The 20,449-nt window shown below is 45.9% G+C and overlaps 1 protein-coding gene across 1 annotated transcript in view; it reads right to left on the reverse strand.

The window, feature by feature from the left end:
- Positions 1 to 11,523, reverse strand: part of EIF4E2 (eukaryotic translation initiation factor 4E family member 2) — a 50,271-nt gene extending 38,748 nt beyond the window's left edge. The window contains exons 1-5 of the mRNA XM_069727029.1: positions 11,442 to 11,523; positions 9,619 to 9,733; positions 1,841 to 1,975; positions 1,373 to 1,477; positions 1,096 to 1,248 (exon numbers count right to left, since the gene is read on the reverse strand). Of these exons, the coding sequence (XP_069583130.1) occupies positions 1,096 to 1,248; positions 1,373 to 1,477; positions 1,841 to 1,975; positions 9,619 to 9,733; positions 11,442 to 11,461 (528 nt within the window). The 5' untranslated portion in view covers positions 11,462 to 11,523. The remainder of the gene's footprint in view (positions 1 to 1,095; positions 1,249 to 1,372; positions 1,478 to 1,840; positions 1,976 to 9,618; positions 9,734 to 11,441) is intronic.
- Between the last annotated feature and the right edge of the window lie 8,926 nt (positions 11,524 to 20,449).

The following is a 20,449-nucleotide window of genomic DNA, read 5'->3' on the forward strand; positions in this document are numbered from 1 at the left end:
CCCCGTGCAGCAGAGCACTCGATCTGCGCACGCGCGGCCCCAGGAAGATGGCCGCCCCCACCGATGGCAGGGGCAATAGCGCAGAACGCGCGCTTTTGCTTCTCGTGCGCGCAGGGGATTCGGAACTCTGGACATGCGCACACCACCAACGAAAAGCTGGGGAAGAAAAGAGCGATGTCACCACGCCCATCTGACCAGACCAGCCTGATTGACAGGCGAAAACGGCGACTTTGGTAATGTATTTCTCAGCATAGGTGGGGAATCGGGGTACACTACATACACTATAGTAACACAGCGCAGGCCCTATTTAACAGTATTTATATCTCAATCTCAAAAAACGGGGTGACAGATTCCCTTTAAGATTTTTCTCTTCATCGAGTTTCCCTCTCAGTAATGCATGCTGGATATGAGGTCAGTGTATCTCCAGTACAGTGCTGCCTTTACAAGCTGTCATTCATCTCAGCCAACACTTGCATTGAGCGAGGCCGCGTCACTAGATGGCTGCACCCACTAGTCGTTTTCTGCCCGGGAGTATGCATATCACATACATGACCATCGCGGTGCACAGTGGGTGCGCTGGGGGGATTCACAAGTCTGCAGTCACACAGAGTGACTGTGGACTTTTCATTTTAGACTTGACAACCCCTTTATTTAGTTTTTGTATGGTTGGGAGGGAAGGGTCTACTAATTATGTCAAGTAAAAGTCAAAGTAGTAGACGAGTGAGACTCCTACACGACCACCAGTTCCTGCCTAAAAATGAAGCATTACCCGGTGATCAATGTAATCAATGTGCAATATGAGCCCTCCAAAGGAAGAGCCGCTGATTGTATAAGAATGGCGACTGTGAAAGCCAATCTATTATATCCATATATAATAATACTGAACATGGATGGGGGCAGTCTAATCTTACAAAAAGAATGTTAACATTCCTAAAGCTATAACTCCGTTAAACAAACATTAAAGCACCACTCCAGCGCTGAATTAAAAAATAAAAAATGCTTGAGTGTTGCTTAAAAAAAAAAAAAAAATCTTTCAGAAATAGACAATTTTCCTTAAGTATCATCCATAGGTTTTTCTACTCTACTAGTTCTCACCTGGAAACGAACAGAGACAACTGCCCCACAGATCTCCTCTCCAACCATGAACTGCTCCCCTAACATGGCAAGAATAAGATTCTCCCAGCAGCGAGAAGCGAGTCCTTTGCGTAGGCGGATTATCCACTTTCCTCCGTTCTTGTTGGCATCATCCTAGACAGGAGGAAACATGCGCTTGAAGTGGGCAAGGACTCTAGAATCACCAGTGGCTTCCACAACCACCGCTCTCATCATATTACCCAGATGTAATATTACCCACATTTCTTTTGTTCCTCACCTCCCACATTGGTTTGATCCCTTCCTTAAAAAGATGAAAATCACTGTGTCCGGTCAGGTCCCCGGGACGTACCATGTGGCTGTAGAATCTCCAAAACTGTTCCACCTAGGTAAAGACACATCAAATAAAGTAAGAAAGGGTTAATCTAGACACGACGAGGAGTTTAGGAATGGTCCGATATGCCATAAAATGTAAATCTGGAATTGGGTCTGCTTACACTCCAAAGACATACTGATAGGGAATGTAGGAATGTAGATTGTGAGCGATGATAATGTACTACGGAATATGATGGTGCTACATAAGAAAGCAATAATTATGGATGAGGATGCCTCCTGCGCCATCCTCACAATAACTGCTGGTGGCAAGCCATGACACAAGGATGGTTGTCAGACGCAGACCCCCCGCGCCGTGCCATCCTGTGACCACACCGTGGTCGCTAGGCCAAGGAATAACGTAGCTGGCACTCACAGAGGCAAAGGTGCCGATCTGCTTGATGTTCTGTTCGTAACTCTGAGAGCTTGTCGGTCTTCCTGGAGTTCTGCGGGAATACCAGAAGGTATAGTTGTACTGTAACGGGTGCTCCGCCGGACCGGGCACAACGGTCTGTGAACACACAACACAAAATGAGGGAGTTACTTGTGTACATCGGACATACCTGGATAGTGACAGACCAGGGTAGGATTGCCAGGCAAGCAGAAATTGTTATTGGCAACTGAGTCTCCCCCCAAAAACGATATTGTTTTACAGGAATACAACATGAAAATGGAGGAATATAAATTAAAAATTAGGTGACATTCACCCCTCCGTGTGTTACCATCCGAGAGAAATGTCACCCTAGTTGCACCAGTTTTCTTTCTCATCCCTTTATTTTTCACTGAAGCAGATACTGAGAGCGGACACAGGTTCCCCGAACAACGTGCAGCATGTCCGGTATGGGCTGTGTGACTGCATCCATGGATGCCTGACAATGAAACGCTGCGGCACGCAAGGGAAACACATGCTTTAAAAGTCGCCCGTGACCGAGCCGCACGGGTTACTATTCGGTCCGGCAGGTCCCCGACAGCTTCTACCTCTCTGAGCTGTATAGGGAGAGACTTGTCAGTCATTGGCATTGGACCTGATGGACCAGGCGCTCCTGAGGCTCGGCTCTCAGCCGGAAACGCCACAGATTCCCTTTAACAATGTATCAGTTAAAACAGATTACACTAAGATGAAAGTGTGAAGTACAGAGCCTGTCTTCCTAATTTCATCAGTATCTCCTGGATCCCAATAGACTTTAATGGCCGAATCTGATCTACATAACTGACGAGAACAGGACCTGCTGTGAGTTACAGACTCACTGATGTGTGTATGAATCAATGACAGTCTATGGGTGCCCAGGACGTGAGCCTTAACCCCTTCCCGACCTTTGACGCATACGCTGCGTCATGAAAGTCGGTGCCATTCCGACCCATGACGCAGCATATGCGTCATGGAAAGATCGCGTCCCTGCAGGCCGGGTGAAAGGGTTAACTCCCATTTCACCCGATCTGCAGGGACAGGGGGAGTGGTAGTTTAGCCCAGGGGGGGTGGCTTCACCCCCTCGTGGCTACGATCGCTCTGATTGGCTGTTGAAAGTGAAACTGCCAATCAGAGCGATTTGTAATATTTCACCTAAAAAACTGGTGAAATATTACAATCCAGCCATGGCCGATGCTGCAATATCATCGGCCATGGCTGGAAACACTTATGTGCACCCACCCCACCCCTCCGATCGCCCCCCCACCCCCCCGATCTGTGGTCCGCTCCCCTCCGTCCTGTGCTCCGCTCCCCCGTCCTCCTGTCCGCTTCCCCGTGCACCAATCACACCCCCTGTGCTGCAATCAAACCCCCCCGCACTCCGATCCCCCCCCCGCACACAGCGACCCCCCCCCCGTGCTCCGATCCACCCCCCCCGCACAGCGATCCCTCACCCCGTGCTCCAATCCTTCCCCGTGCTCCAATCCTCCCTCCCGTGTTCCGATCCACCCCCCCCCATGATCCGATCCACCCCCCCGTGCTCCGACGCCCCCCCCGTGCCCTGATCTCCCCCCCTTATACTTACCTGGCCGCCCGAGGTCCGTCCGTCTTCTTTCCTGGGCGCCGCCATCTTCCAAAATGGCGGGCGCATGTGCAGTGCGCCCGCCGAATCTGCCGGCCGGCAGATTCGTTCCAGAGTGAATTTTGATCACTGAGATATATCCTATCTCAGTGATCAAAATAAAAAAAATAGTAAATGACCCCCCCCTTTGTCACCCCCATAGATAGGGACAATAAAAAAAATAAAGAATTTTTTTTTTTTTCACTAAGGTTGGGGTAAGAACTAGGGTTAGGGTTAGGGGTAGGGTTAGGGGTAGGGTTAGGGTTAGGGGTAGGGGTAGGGTTAGGGCTAGGGTTAGGGGTAGGGGTAGGGTTAGGGCTAGGGTTAGGGTTAGGGTTAGGGGTAGGGTTAGGGCTAGGGTTAGGGTTTCGGTATGTGCACACGTATTCTGGTCCTATGCGGATTTTTCCGCAGCGGATTTGAAAAATCCACAGTGCTAAACCGCTGCCGATTTATCGTGGATTTACCGCGGTTTTTCTGCGCATTTCACTGCGGTTTTACAACTGCGATTTTCTATTGGAGCAGTTCTAAAACCGCTGCGGAATCCGCAGAAAGAAGTGACATGCTGCGGAATGTAAACCGCTGCGTTTCCGTGCAGTTTTTCCGCAGCATGTGTACAGCGATTTTTGGTTCCCATAGGTTCACATTGAACTGTACACTCATGGGAAACTGCTGCGGATCCGCAGCGTTTTCCGCAGCGTGTGCACATACCTTTAGAATTAGGCCATGTGCACACGGTGCGGATTGGCCGCTGCGGATTCGCAGCAGTGTTCCATCAGGTTTACAGTACCATGTAAACATATGGAAAACCAAATCCGCTGTGCCCATGGTGCAGAAAATACCGCGCGGGAACGCTGCGTTGTATTTTCCGCAGCATGCCAATTCTTTGTGCGGATTCCGCAGCGTTTTACACCTGTTCCTCAATAGGAATCCACAGGTGAAATCCGCACAAAAAACACTGGAAATCCACGGTAAATCCACAGGTAAAACGCAGTGCCTTTTACCCGCGGATTTTTCAAAAATGATGCTGAAAAATCTCATACGAATCCGCAACGTTGGCACATAGCCTTAGAGTTGGGTTGGAATTAGGGTTGTGGTTAGGGTTAGGGGTGTGTTGGGGTTAGGGTTGTGGTTAGGGGTGTGTTGGGGTTAGGGTTGTGATTAGGGTTACGGCTACAGTTGGGATAAGGGTTAGGGGTGTGTTGGAGGTAGAATTGAGGGGTTTCCACTGTTTAGGCACTTCAGGGGGTCTCCAAACGCAACATGGCGCCACCATTGATTCCAGCCAATCTTGTATTCAAAAATTCAAATGGTGCTCCCTCACTTCCGAACCCCGACGTGTGCCCAAACAGTGGTTTACCCCCACATATGGGGTACCAGCATACTCAGGACAAACTGCGCAACAATTACTGGGGTCCAACTTCTCCTGTTACCCTTGAGAAAATAAAAAATTGCTTGCTAAAACATAATTTTTGAGGAAAGAAAAATGATTTTTTATTTTCACGGCTCTGCGTTGTAAACGTCTGTGAAGCACTTGGGGGTTCAAAGTGCTCACCACATATCTAGATAAGTTCCTTGGGGGGTCTAGTTTCCAAAATGGGGTCACTTGTGGGGGGTTTCTACTGTTTAGGCACACCAGGGGCTCTGCAAACGCAACATGACGCCCGCAGACCATTCCATCAAAGTCTGCATTTCAAAAGTCACTACTTCCCTTCTGAGCCCCCACGTGTGCCCAAACAGTGGTTTACCCCCACACATGGGGCATCAGCGTACTCAGGAGAAACTGGACAACAACTTTTGTGGTCCAATTTCTCCTGTAACCCTTAGGAAAATAAAAAATTCTGGGCTAAAAAATTATTTTTGAGGAAAGAAAACGTATTTATTATTTTCACGGCTCTGCGTTATAAACTTCTGTAAAGCACTTGGGGGTTGAAAGTGCTCACCACACATCTAGATAAGTTCCTTTGGGGGTCTAGTTTCCAAAATGGGGTCACTTGTGGGGGGTTTCTACTGTTTAGGCACACCAGGGGCTCTGCAAACGCAATGTGACGCCCGCAGACCATTCCATCAAAGTCTGCATTTCAAAAGTCACTACTTCCCTTCTGAGCCCCCACGTGTGCCCAAACAGTGGTTTACCCCCACACATGGGGTATCAGCGTACTCAGGAGAAACTGGACAACAACTTTTGTGGTCCAATTTCTCCTGTAACCCTTGGGAAAATAAAAAATTCTGGGCTAAAAAATTATTTTTGAGGAAAGAAAACGTATTTATTATTTTCACTGCTCTGTGTTATGAACTTCTGTGAAGCACTTGGGGGTTCAAAGTGCTCACCTCACATCTAGATAAGTTCCTTTCGGGGTCTAGTTTCCAAAATGGGGTCACTTGTGGGGGGTTTCTACTGTTTAGCCACATCAGGGGCTCTGCAAACGCAACGTGACGCCCGCAGAGCATTCCATCAAAGTCTGCATTTCAAAACGTCACTACTTCACTTCCGAGCCCCAGCATGTGCCTAAACAGTGGTTTACCCCCACATATGGGGTATCAGCGTACTCAGGAGAAACTGGACAACAACTTTTGGGGTCAAATTTCTCCTGTTACCCTTGGGAAAATAAAAAATTGCGGGCTAAAATTCATTTTTGAGAAAATAATTTTTTTTTTTTATTTTCATGGCTCTGCGTTATAAACTTCTGTGAAGCACTTGAGGGTTCAAAGTGCTCACTACACATCTAGATTAGTTCCTTTGGGGGTCTAGTTTCCAAAATGGGGTAATTTGTGGGGGATCTCCAATGTTTAGGCACACAGGGGCTCTCCAAACGCGACATGGTGTCCGCTAATGATTGGAGCTAATTTTCCATTTAAAAAGCCAAATGGCGTGCCTTCCCTTCTGAGCCCTGCCGTGCGCCCAAACAGTGGTTTACCCCCACATATGGGGTATCTGCATACTCAGGACAAACTGGACAACAACATTTGTGGTCCAATTTCTCCTATTACCATTGGCAAAATAGGAAATTCCAGGCTAAAAAATCATTTTTGAGAAAAGAAAAATTATTTTTTATTTTCATGGCTCTGCATTATAAACTTCTGTGAAGCACCTGGGGGTTTAAAGTGCTCAGTATGCATCTAGATAAGTTCCTTGGGGGGTCTAGTTTCCAAAATGGGGTCACTTGTGGGGGAGCTCCATTGCATAGGCACACAGGGGCTCTCCAAATGCGACATGGTGTCCGCTAACAATTGGAGCTAATTTTCCATTCAAAAAGTTAAAAGGCGCGCCTTCCCTTCCGAGCCCTGCCGTGTGCCCAAACAGTGGTTTACCCCCACATATGAGGTATCGGCGTACTCGGGAGAAATTGCTCAACAAATTTTAGGATCCATTTTATCCTATTGCCCATGTGAAAATGAAAAAATTGAGGCGAAAATAAATTTTTTGTGAAAAAAAAGTACTTTTTCATTTTTACGGATCAATTTGTGAAGCACCTGAGGGTTTAAAGTGCTCACTAGGCATCTAGATAAGTTCCTTGGGGGGTCCAGTTTCCAAAATGGGGTCACTTGTGGGGGAGCTCCAATGTTTAAGCACACAGGGTCTCTCCAAACGCGACATGGTGTCCGCTATCGATGGAGATAATTTTTCATTCAAAAAGTCAAATGGCGCTCCTTCCCTTCCGAGCCTTACCATGTGCCCAAACAGTGGTTTACCCCCACATGTGAAGTATCGGTGTACTCAGGAGAAATTGCCAAACAAATTTTAGGATCCATTTTATCCTGTTGTCCATGTGAAAATGAAAAAATTGAGGCTAAAAGAATTTTTTTGTGAAAAAAAAGTACTTTTTCATTTTTACGGATCAATTTGTGAAGCACCTGGGGGTTTAAAGGGCTCACTATGCATCTAGATAAGTTCCTTGGGGCGTCTAGTTTCCAAAATGGGGTCACTTGTGGGGGAGCTCCAATTTTTAGGCACACGGGGGCTCTCCAAATGTGACATGGTGTCCGCTAAAGAGTGCAGCCAATTTTTCATTCAAAAAGTCAAATGGCGCTCCTTCCCTTCCAAGCCCTGCCGTGCGCCCGAACAGTGGTTTACCCCCACATATGAGGTATCGGCGTACTCAGGACAAATTGGACAACAACGTACGTGGTTCAGTTTCTCCTTTTACCATTGGGAAAATAAAAAAATTGTTGCTGAAAAATCATTTTTGTGACTAAAAAGTTAAATGTTCATTTTTTCCTTCCATGTTGCTTCTGCTGCTGTGAAGCACCTGAAGGGTTAATAAACTTCTTGAATGTGGTTTTGTGCACCTTGAGGGGTGCAGTTTTTAGAATGGTGTCACTTTTGGGTATTTTCAGCCATATAGACCCCTCAAACTGACTTCAAATGTGAGGTGGTCCCTAAAAAAAATGGTTTTGTAAATTTCGTTGTAAAAATGAGAAATCGCTGGTCAAATTTTAACCCTTATAACTTCCTAGCAAAAAAAAATTTTGTTTCCAAAATTGTGCTGATGTAAAGTAGACGTGTGGGAAATGTTATTTATTAACTATTTTGTGTCACATAACTCTCTGGTTTAACAGAATAAAAATTCAAAATGTGAAAATTGCGAAATTTTCAAAATTTTCGCCAAATTTCCGTTTTTATCACAAATAAACACAGAATTTATTGACCTAAATTTACCACTAACATGAAGCCCAATATGTCACGAAAAAACAATCTCAGAACCGCTAGGATCCATTGAAGCGTTCCTGAGTTATTACCTCATGAAGGGACACTGGTCAGAATTGCAAAAAACGGCAAGGTCTTTAAGGTCAAAATAGGCTGGGTCATGAAGGGGTTAATGAGGACCTATCATCAAGACAAGAGTGGCCAGTTTGTGATTTCATTAATTCCGTTTGTGACTTTTTTTTACTCCACCACACAGTCCCAGAGGTTTGGGCCTTTTTATTTTGTGCAAATTTTTGTTTTCCCTGTACAAAGTACGACGAGAATATTTAAAGGGAATCAATCACCCCCTGACCCATTAATATGGACATACAGGTAATAGAAATGTTACACTAGCCCTACCTGTCTGCCTCATATTAATGGTCTTGTTGCAGAGAAATGTTATATTCTGCCTTTATGGTATTGATTTCTTCCAGGATTTGGGGCGGGTGGTGCCTAGAAGAAATCCCTGCAACCTGTCCTCAGCGCAGAAGATCCCTGAATGCAGCACTCACAGAGGGAGGATGAGGTATATACTTCTGAGGGATCGCAGGGCGCAGGATTCCAGGGCCATAACTGATGCTGATGGAAGGGGGTAAGTATTACAATGAGGACAGGAGACAAGGATTTCTTCTATGCACAGTACACCCCGGAGCCTGGAAGAAATCATTAACAAAGAAAGAATATAACATTTGTCAGCAACAAGACCATTAATATGAGGCATACAGGTAGGACTAGTGTAACATTTTTATTACCTGTATGCCCATATTAATAGGTCATATATGTCTCAGGGGTGACAGATGCCCTTTAAGCCTTATTTTACAGTATACTAGTATGCTGTCTGTATATCCCCATCCTCTCTGCAAGACCCTAAAAACCCTTCACTAAACTCAAAGTGTGTGGTGTACATCATCTACAGTCTCCCAGGCGCACTCCTCTCTGCTGAGCTCAGAGCAACGCATTGTAGTGCGCATGCTCTGGCTTCACCTGCGGCCATTCCTGGCGCACGCACACTACTGTACTTTCCTCCTCTGCCTTCTGCAGGGCAGAGAGAAGTGTGCCTGCGCAGGAGCGCGTCGGGGGGCACTGTATGGATGATGTAAGACCAGCGATGCCCATCTGGCCGGACGGTGCCATCTGCGAGTATACTAAGAGGTCTTTTTTGTGCCTTGCAGAGCAGATTGGGAACATATATACAGCTTGCCAGAAAGCTGTAGCATAGGGCTTTCTTTATATGGGGAAACCTGGTGAAAGATTCACTTTAAAGGGGTTTTCCTCTAACAAAGTAGAGGGGTATTTCATCTCTTTTGGATAATTAGGGGTCTGCCCACCATGCCCTCCACTGATCCTTAGGCTGAAGGGGCCACAGGGTAATCCGCCTTTATCAGACAGCCGTCGCCTGATATGTTGTTAGCAGACAATAAAGAACAGCGGACGTCCTACCTTCTTCCTGCACGGTCCCTGGTTCTTGTCCTTATCGTTTTTTTCCTTCTCACTGTCTTTCTGTGTGCCGTTCTCTTCATTCTGATCATGATCCCCGCTGTCGTCATCCTTCAGACTGCACACAAAGCACAATCAGAACATACATCATACAAGTCTTCCACACACATAATCCCTTTTTGGGGTCTTTTCCAATTCTCAGAATGAGAGAACGCTCATCTGTTCTCTGACTACTGACAACACAATTACTTTGAGGGGAACCTGTCAGCACGCTTTTACATATCGAAGTAGTATGGCTGCGCAGGTGCTTGTCCCTCAGTGCAAACGACACCTCTCTTCAGGGCAGATGCCAGGTATGTTATACAGCCAGCACCTGCCTCTAACAGCAGCGAAAGGAGTTAGCTCTAATTGCTGCTGTTTTACCTCTTAAAGTTACTTATAGTTGGGACCAGCATCATGGCTGAGCCACTAGCCCGAACATTGCACTCTCCAATGTTGCGTCACGCACAGCCCGGCCCCCGCGGCGTCACGCACAGCCCGGCCCCCGCGGCGTCACGCACAGCTCGGCCCCCGGAAATCAGCTGTAAACTATAACATTAAAAATCTTCCCATTCTTGAGAAGAGGGAGGATTATTAATAAAAAGTAGATTGCAAAGTTCCTCGTTTTCATAAGCACTCTGCAACTTTATTTACAAACATCCCTTTAAATCCCACTATCAGTTTCTGATGAGGCAACCATTGGGGTGCCCACTGTCCTCTCTTTCCCCATGACCCCACAGGGGCTGCCAGGCCTGATGAAGGTCCCAGGGTCCATCCTTTTGGTGCTCCTGCAGGAGGCTGTGATTAATACTAATAGTGTTTTATTGCAGTATATAGTACCAGCAAGCAAACAAGTTCCCTATGGAGACAGAGTCAGCGTAAAGTCAGAAAAAAAAAATGGATTCAACCCCTTTTCTTCCAAAAATAAGAAACTTAATAAAGAAGCCTATTTGCCGTCGCTGCATCAGCTGACCAATTATGTCACTAGGTCACATTTACCGCCCAATGAATGCGTAAAAACAAAACCTCCCAAAAAGCGATGGTGGAATTAGGCTATGTGCACACGCTGCAGATTTTGCTGTGGATCCGCAGCGGTTTTGACGCTACGGATTCGCAGTAGTTTTCCATGAGTTTACAGTACCATGTAAGCCTATGTAATACAAAATCCGCAGTGCACATGCTGCAGAAAAAAACACGCAGAAACGTAGCGTTGTTTATTCCGCAGCATGTCACTTCTTTGTGCGGATTCCGCAGCTGTTTACACCTGCTCCATAATAGGAACCCGCACAAAAACCACGGTAAATCCACAGTAAATCTGCAGTGCGGTTTACCCACAGATTTACAAAAACAGGTGCGGAAAAATCCGCAGACATCCCAACTACATGTGCACATAGCCTTACAGTTCTTTCGCTGCACGTGGAATTTGAATTTCTGCGCTTCCAAACATTAATTGGCAAAATGAATGGTGACTCAAGATTACAACACGTCCCCAAGATTATCAAATGGAAAACTAAAAGTTACAGCTCTTGGAAGAAGTGGAAAAAAAGAACCAAAGTGCAAAAATGAGAAGAGCCAGATGCTGAAAGGGTTAATGCACGGAGGGTTCCATTTCTGCTCTGATCACTCATATTAGCTCCATATCCCTCCATGGTGATGTTATCAGAACAGCAGGTCTGGTCATGGGAAGCGCACGACTCTGCCGAGCAATGCTCCACACAGCGCAGCCGCCATAGCTGCTGTCTGCCACCCCATAAAGCCTCCGACATTGCTCCAAGCCCCGCACTCACGCATCAAATTTGTTATTCATCGTCTCCGTGCTCCTCTCCCCGCCACTTCCGCTTCCCGCATAACATTCCTCCGCACTCCCGCCGCCGCTTCCGGCAGCACGCGGAACTCTGTAGGCACACTGAGGTTTTCTACCGGACGCATAAAGGTCATGGACAGCGGCGAAAGCTGGCGGCCATTTTGAGTGTGGCAATGTTTATTTTTACCCAGGCTTCCTTATAAAATAAATGCTTTATATACACGAATAAACAGCCAAGAAAGCTCAGTATTTTCTTTATAGTAGGTGAGAAGAACGGGACAATGTCAGACATGTTTGCTCCTAGAACTAATCGGTGGCAGACACAGAAAAGGGACACTTGCAGTCTAATAGGCCTGTTCTGTCTGTGATAGAAGCTGCTTGCTGTTTTGGTTGGAAGTGGCCCCCTTACCTCTGGCCCTCGTGTGTGTTTATATATATATATGTGTGTGTATATATATATCTATCTATCTATATATATATATATATAGATAGATAGATATATATATACACATTCATATGTACTGTCACGATGCAGGACTAGAGAGCGTCACCAAGTTGAAGACAGCGGGTGGTAAGTATAATATTAGGTGCAGGGGTCCTACCTTAGTGGCACCACTCCAGCGCTGCAATAAAACAACCAAAACGCTGGTGTGGCGCTTTCATCTCAAGAACTTCCAGAAATTTTAACAAACCATAAATTGCAAAAGTGCTCGTTTTTACAACCACTATCCAACAATGACGTCAATGAAGATGAGAGTAACTGTAAGGACTGGTCATCAATGTCTAAGTCCTGGACGTCTCCCTCAATGCCTGATGCTTTTTTCCTAGCTGTTGCCACAGGTGCCTGGTATCCGCTCACTCCCTTCTGCAGATACAGAACATATGAACACTTGGCCAGCCAAGATCTTATGTGTATGATTCACATTAGAAAAGTGCTGGTAGAAAAGTAACATTTTTTGGCATTTTGCTTTGTGTTGTGTTCCATGGGGTACAAAACTCTGATTTTACCAAAACTTCAAACATTACCGTAGGAGATCTTCCAGTCTTACTATATTGCTGACCTACCCCTCAGATAATTTATCAATACCAGATTGGTTCAGCTCCAATAATAAACCGTTAATAGCCCCAGTGGCAGATGGATATAAAGTGTGAATGTCACAATAATGCCAAAAATGCCATATTATATTGTGAGTTTAGAAGGACATGACTTTCTACACACACACAATGCAGCTGCGACTCCCCCTTCTCCCCCCTTCTCCTAAAGGCAAAGCCTAGAGCAGCGACACTGGGTAGCTTGAACCTAGTGTGTGAGCAGAGTGTTGCTTTAAACTGCAGGTGACCAATCCTGCTTTGGAAAAGTCTCAGACAAAGGTCTCCTTCTCACTTGGGTGAAATACAGCCGAGTCTCGCAGGTTAAAACCCGGCTCTGCCGCCAGCACTCCAGAGTGGAGCGTGCGGCCGCACAGCAATACATGGAGCTGCACGCTCCGCTCTGGAGTGCCAGTGGCAGAGCCGTGTTTTAACCTGCGAGACTCGGCCGTATTTTACGCAAGTGAAAAGGAGCCCAAAGTCACAGACAAAGACAAAGTAAATATCAGATCAGTGAATATCATTAACCAGCCCTTTAGTGATGTCACAAGCTCAGAAGTGTAAGGGTATGTGTCCACTTTCAGGATGGCAGGCAGTATCGTCGGAGCGGCTTCGCCGCTCTGCGGTAAGCCCCGCCCCCTTCTGGGACGCGATGATGCCGGATGTGTTCATAGCACACATCCGGCATCATCGCACCCATCGCATAGGGCCTTGTGCTATATCTTGCGGCGACGCAGCGTCGCCGTAAGATATACAGACATGCTGCGATCTGAAAAGACGCGCAGCATGTCCAGAGTCGCAGGGCCACCGCATGCAAGTTACTACGCATAGTGGAGTGTTATGACCTGGTGGTTAGGAGCACCCGGAACGACCTGATGGTTAAACTCACACAGGACAAGCTCTGGGAAGTGGGAGCTCCGCCGACCGCAACCCCTAATCCTATCACACAACTAGAAATAGCCGTGGAGCGTACCTAACACGACCTAGACGCCTCTTCACAGCCTAAGAGCTAACTAGCCCTAAAGATAGAAAATAAAGCCTACCTTGCCTCAGAGAAATTCCCCAAAGGAAAAGGCAGCCCCCCACATATATTGACTGTGAGTTAAGATGAAAATACAAACACAGAGATGAAACAGGTTTTAGCAAAGGGAGACCAGACTTACTAAACAGACTGAGGATAGGAAAGGTATCTTTGCGGTCAGCACAAAAAACTACAAAAAGACCACACAGAGTGTGCAAAAAGTCCTCCGCACCGACTCACGGTGCGGAGGTGCCACTCTGCATCCCAGAGCTTCCAGTTAGCAGGGCAAGATCATGATAGCCAGCTGGACAAGGAAACAATGAACACATAAATAACTAGCAGGAACTTAGCTTCTGCTGGAGTAGACAGGTCACCAGAAAGATCCAAGAGCGAACTGAACCAGTACAAGAACATTGACAGCTGGCATGGAGTAACGATCTGAGTGGAGGATAGAACAGCCAGCCAAAGAATAAACTACGTCACCTGTGGAAGGAACCTCAGAAGCAGCAGCTCCACTCACAGCCACCAGAGGGAGTCCATGGACAGAACTTGCCGAAGTACCATTCATGACCACAGGAGGGAGTTCGATAACAGAATTCACAACAGTGGAGACGGGATTTCATTCAATCCCCTCCACTATGCTGTAACATCTGGACGCTGCGTGTCTGACGCTGCGGCTCTATGCAGCGTCAGACACGCAGCGTTTCCTGCACGTGGAAACATACCCTAAGCTACTATACGCTTAGTCCAGCCTTCAGTCTTGGTCCAGGAAGCGGGCTAACATCAGCTCAGTTAAGGGTACCGTCACACAGTGCAATTTTGATCGCTACGACGGCACGATTCGAGCGATATAGTTACGATATCGCAGTGTCTGACACGCTCCTGCAATCAGGGACCCCGCTGAGAATCGTACGTCGTAGCAGATCGTTTGAAACTTTCTTTCGTCGTCTAGTGTCGCGCTGTGGCGGCATGATCGCATGGTGTAACATATATCGTATACGATGTGCGCATAGTAGCCAACGGCTTCTACATCGCACATACATCATGAAATTATCGCTCCTGCGTCGTAGATTGCAAAGTGTGACAGCAGTCTACGACGCTGGAGCGATATTGTTACGATGCTGGAGCGTCACGGATCGTACCGTTGTAGCGATGAAAATTGCACTGTGTGACGGTACCCTAATGCTCCTGGATGTATCTCCTGAGTACAAGGCTGCCATGCTGATTTGAAATGAGCTGAACAACCTGTAAGTGTGTTTTCTTCCATTAATCCTATTTTATTTTGTAATCTGTAATGTACATATGTATTGTCTCCTTTATAATATCTTTTTAATCTTTTGTAAATACTGCCTATCTTTTACGCAGTAATTATAATTTTACTAGCTTATCTCTTCTGCTCTATAACGAACTGTGTCCTCTGAGGTGAATTACGCTTCTGATTTGGGTTGACTCCGGACCCGTTAACCTTTGGTGCAATCGGAGCTGGTTGCGGCATACCTTGTCCTGTGCAATCGGGCACCTCTGCAGCGACCGTCGGCGTTGATAATTATTGTTCCTGCCTGTGTGGGAGTAGTTATGTCGCCCTCGCTGTAGGGTGTCTAATAGCCAGTACATAGCAGGTAGCCTTTCTGGTGACTAATTACCCTAGGTGCAATACCTAGACTGATCTGAGGGTAAGAGGGACGCCAGAGAGCTGCAGGTTCCAAACTGGAACTGGGAAGTGGGGTATAGATAAATCCCCTTCAGAGGGAACCAGGGGCAATCAAACAACCTGGGTTCGTGACAAATTGGTGTGAGTAATGGGTAATGGTGAGTAATGGGGACGATAAAGATATCCTCCCTGGGATCCCTGACATGCTGCTGGGATCAGTTACATATTGTTGTTAGCACGGTGTGAACCGTGACAGTGAACATGCTGCATGCAATGTGTACCTGTCGCTGCCGAGAACTGCACATCAGTACGTCGGACCCTCAACACTGCTGCTCCGATCCCGGTGCTTTAGCGATAATGCTGACGCGATCTGCAAACAGTATGCGACACCACTTTAGCCAGCCAGTCACCGGGCTCAGCGTCCCTTGCCGTCAACCTCCGTGCATGAACACTAAGCTCGGTGATGTGCTGTGTTGGCAAGAGGCCACTGCTATAGCCAAAACACCGAGGCTGGGCAAAGAACAAGTGCTGGACCCAGGAAAGGCAAGTACCTGTTTTGTTTATTATTGTATGTATTTTACACAGTTTGGGGCCCACACGCCTGAAAATAGACAACCCCTTCACAAAATTTTTAATTGGGTGCAATTGTTTAACCCCCTTCATGACCTTTGAATTATATTTATTGAAAGGTCATGTCCCTGACTTTGATGCGGGCTCCGACGCTGAGCCCGCATCTTTCTCTGCACTTAATGGCTGAGTTAGTGCGATGGCTGATTTAGTACAAATAGTGGAGATTTGGAACGATGACATGAAAGCCGATAAAGTATGCTCTGATAGGTGCAAAATGGGTCTGAAAGAAACAAGGGAAAAAGGAGCTAACAGATCTAGAAATTGAAGGAAATGTCAAGTTTAGTGGAGGATGCCTGATGATATGGGATTGTTTCACAGCCAAAGGCATTAGATAGTTGACCAGGATTGATGGTGGTCTCAATGCTGAGCTATATGCAAGTATCCTACAAGATGAGATACATCATACACTCAAGTACTATGGGTATGAAAAAGACGATATGGTGTTTCAGCAAGACAACAACACGAAGCATACAGTAGAGACCAAAAGTTTGGACACACCTTCTCATTTAAAGATTTTTCTGTATTTTCATGAGTATGAAAATTGTACATTCACACTGAAGGCATCAAAACTATGAATTAACGCATGTGGAATTATATACTTAACAAAAAAGTGTGAAACAACTGAAAATATGTCTTATATTCTAGGCTCTTTAAAGTAGCCACCTTTTGCTTTGATGACTGCTTTCCCCACTCTTGGCATTCTCTTGATGAGCTTCAAGAGGTAGTCACCGGGAATGGTCTTCACTTCACAGGTGTGCCCTGTCAGGTTTAATAAGTGGGATTTCTTGCCTTATAAATGGGGTTGGGACCATCAGTTGTGTTGTCAGAAGTCTGGTGGATACACAGCTGATAGTCCTACTTAATAGACTGTTAGAAGTTGTATTATGCCAAGAAAAAAGCAGCTAAGTAAAGAAAAACGAGTGGCCATCATTACTTTAAGAAATGAAGGTCAGTCAGTCCGAAAAATTGGGAAAACTTTGAAAGTGTCCCCAAGTGCAGTGGCAAAAACCATCAAGCGCTACAAAGAAACTGGCTTACATGAGGATCGCTTCAGGAAAGGAAGACCAAGAGTCACCTCTGCTTCTGAGGATAAGTTTATCCGAGTCACCAGCCTCAGAAATCGCAGGTTAACAGAAGCTCAGATTAGAGACTAGGTCAATGCCACACAGAGTTCTAGCAGCAGACACATCTCTACAACAACTGTTAAGAGGAGACTTTGTGCAGCAGACCTTCATGGTAAAATAGCTGCTAGGAAACCACTGCTAAGGACAGGCAACAAGCAGAAGAGACTTGTTTGGGCTAAAGAACACAAGGAATGGACCTTAGACCAATGGAAATCTGTGCTTTGGTGATGAGTCCAAATTTGAGATCTTTGGTTCCAACCACCGTTTCTTTGTGCAACGCAGAAAAGGTGAACGGATGGACTCTACATGCCTGGTTCCCACCGTGAAGCATGGAGGAGGAGGTGTGATGGTGTTGGGGTGCTTTGCTGGTTACACTGTTGGGGATTTATTCAAAATTGAAGGCATACTGAACCAGCATGGCTACCACAGCATCTTGCAGCGGCATGCTATTCAATCCGGTTTGTGTTTAGTTGGACCATTATTTATTTTTCAACAGGACAATGACCCCAAACACACCTCCAGGCTCTCCAAGAAGGAGAGTGATGGTATGCTATGACAGATGACCTGGCTTCCACAGTCACCAGACCTGAACCCAATCGAGATAGTTTGGAGTGAGCTGGAGTTGGAGTGAAGGCAAAAGGGCCAACAAGTGCTAAGCATCTCTGGGAACCTATTCAAGATTGTTGGAAGACCATTCCCGGTGACTACCTCTTGAAGCTCATCAAGAGAATGCCAAGAGTGTGCTAAGTAGTCATCAAAGCAAAAGGTGGCTACTTTGAAGAACCTAGAATATAGGACAAATTTTCAGTTGTTTCAAAATTTTTTGTTAAGTATATATTTCCACGTGTCAATTCATAGTTTTGATGCCTTCAGTGTGAATTTACAATTTTTATAGTCATGAAAATACAGAAAAATCTTTAAATGAGAAGGTGTGTCCGAAGTTTTGGTCTGTACTGTACGTCGAGACTGGTGAATAAATGGTTCAATGACAATGAAGTAGAGGTGCTGGAATGGCTCTCACAGTCCCCAGACCTCAACCCAAACACTTGTGGTAGAAATGAAGAAAAAGCTGTGAGTCTACCAGTATGCACCAAGTTTGGGAACGTGTAGAAGAGACCAGAGATCAAATTGAGAGCATGCCCAGAAGGATTCAGGCAGTGTTGAAAGCCAAAGGTGGATTTACAAAATACTAACAAAATAATAACAATTAAAATTTAGATCTTTAGGAGCAAAATAGTAACATTGCAGCAACATGATAAGACTCTGCATAACTAATCATATGCTAAATCATTGGAAGTCAAATTTAAATATGAGATAGCCAAGATACAGTAATTGTCTATAAAATGATGGTAGTCTCACCTTCAAACAGAAGTAGATAATGAGATACGGAACCTGAAAGCCCAAAGATCAAAACATTGTTACCCTTTTGCTGTTCACTGTAATGTACATAGCACAGGCGATCAGATGACAGCAGATTCAAGTCTCCTAAGAATATTGAAGACAGCTAAAAGTACAAACAACAAGACATTTAAAAAATACGACAACAATAAAAACAAGTTCAAACAACGCCCATTGGAAAAAAAAATTGAAACATACACATATTTGGTATCGCTGCATTCAGAAATGTCCGATCTATCAATATATAACGTAAATTAATCTGATTGTTAAACAACGTAATGAGAAAAAAAATCAAACCACCAGAATTATGTTTTTTTTTGGCCACTACAACATTGCCATAAAATGCAATAAGGCAATCAAAACCATTGCATCTACCTCAAAATTACATAATTAAAAATGTCAGCTCAAGGCGCAAAAGAATAAGCAAGCCCTCACCCAGCCCCAGATCCTGAGAAAATAAAACGCTAGGGGTCTTGGGATATGGCGATATAAGAGACATTTTTTTTCTTACAAATTTGAGATTTTTTGTCACCACTTAAAGAGAGCCAGAACGAGGCTCTGACTAGTATAGAATGCTAGCAAAGATGACAAGGCACTGTAACACTTGCAGCAGGAATCCACTATACTATCTAGCTACTTTCTAGTATATGCGACGTTCATAACAATAAGAACACCATTAAAATGGTTCTCCAACACGGTTCACTTACGTTACGTTAGCCAATGGTGGTCACCGGTATTTCCCACCAGGCCACAAGTTCCTCTAACAAAGCCAAGTAATGCAATATCGCCTTGGTCACACTGGCCGACCCACGTCCTATCTGCTGCACAGCCCTGGACTGAACCCTGTATTGTACGTCACCGAAGAAAAGAATGTCCAGCTTCACCGAGTCCGTAAAAAAGAGTTTTCTTTATTCACAAACTTTAAACATGGAGGATACAGTCTTCAGCACGAACCATATGGGTAAGAATCTTGTACGTCAACGCTGGACGTAATGGCCCGGTTCACTCGTGCCTCCAAATCACTTCACTTCCATATTGTGGTCCGCACCCGATCTTCGCTGCTTAACCTGAAATGGACGTGTATTGGGTCGGGACGAATGAGGGCTGGACTTCGGGTCTTTACTGGCGTAGTCTGGTTCATGGGCCTTGGTTGGCGTAGGGCTAGATTTCAGGCATAGTCTGGATACCGCTCATTAGCTCATGATGCCCAGGTTATCTAGACCTCCAAGCATGTAATGCTGACTCGGCTGTGGCGGCCCTCTCGGCACACATCCTGCTGGTAGGTGCCAACTCACTTCCCGCCTTGTCACTCCAGCCCGTTATACCAGGTAGCTGCGTCACAGATGTCGCTTTACCCAGTGCTCTTTTTAGACCCGTCCTTCCTGAAACACTTCCCCCATCCTTTAGTTCCGCAGGATTCCGAATGACCAGTAGGGGGCAGTCTCCGTTCACAAATGCTGCACAACGCTGGGGAATCTCATCTTGCACAGCGCACCCTTTTACAGTTCCACTCCTGGTTTTGGCTTACAAATACTGAGGTAAAATACTGACCAAATACTGATAGTGTGAATGTGGCCTTACTGTTCAAACCAAGTACAGGCGCTTGGTGCACCGCAGTGCACCCACAAAATAAAGTCTATGCATAAAGATGAAAGAAGAAAACGAAAAAAAGACAATAACCAGGTGCAGGACTACTGCTAATAAGAAAAGTATGATTTCATTAATTTAAAGGGAACCTGCTGCACATTTGGAGCCAGGTTCGCGTCTCTCTGAAATGCTTCTCCGTTTCAGATAAAACCTTATTTTAAGATCTGACCCATAACAAGAGTCCGGAGCTGCCGTGGCGCCTGACTGACAGGCCTCTGCCATGTGAGTACATCAGGAGGGACGTCAATCACTGGGACAAGCCGGCTGGGGGCCACACTGGACCCTCTAGGCCGCTTCCTCACATTACAGAGCGCAGCATGGCTGCCCAGGTTCATGCAGCCCGTGGTTTGGGAAGACAATTTTTTCAGCCTCAATATTGACTACAACGTCACAACAGTCACCACAGCCAAAGCTGCCATAACATAATGGAG

The sequence above is a fragment of the Ranitomeya imitator genome, chromosome 5 (assembly GCF_032444005.1).
Source record: "Ranitomeya imitator isolate aRanImi1 chromosome 5, aRanImi1.pri, whole genome shotgun sequence".
Classification (NCBI taxonomy): domain Eukaryota; kingdom Metazoa; phylum Chordata; class Amphibia; order Anura; family Dendrobatidae; genus Ranitomeya; species Ranitomeya imitator.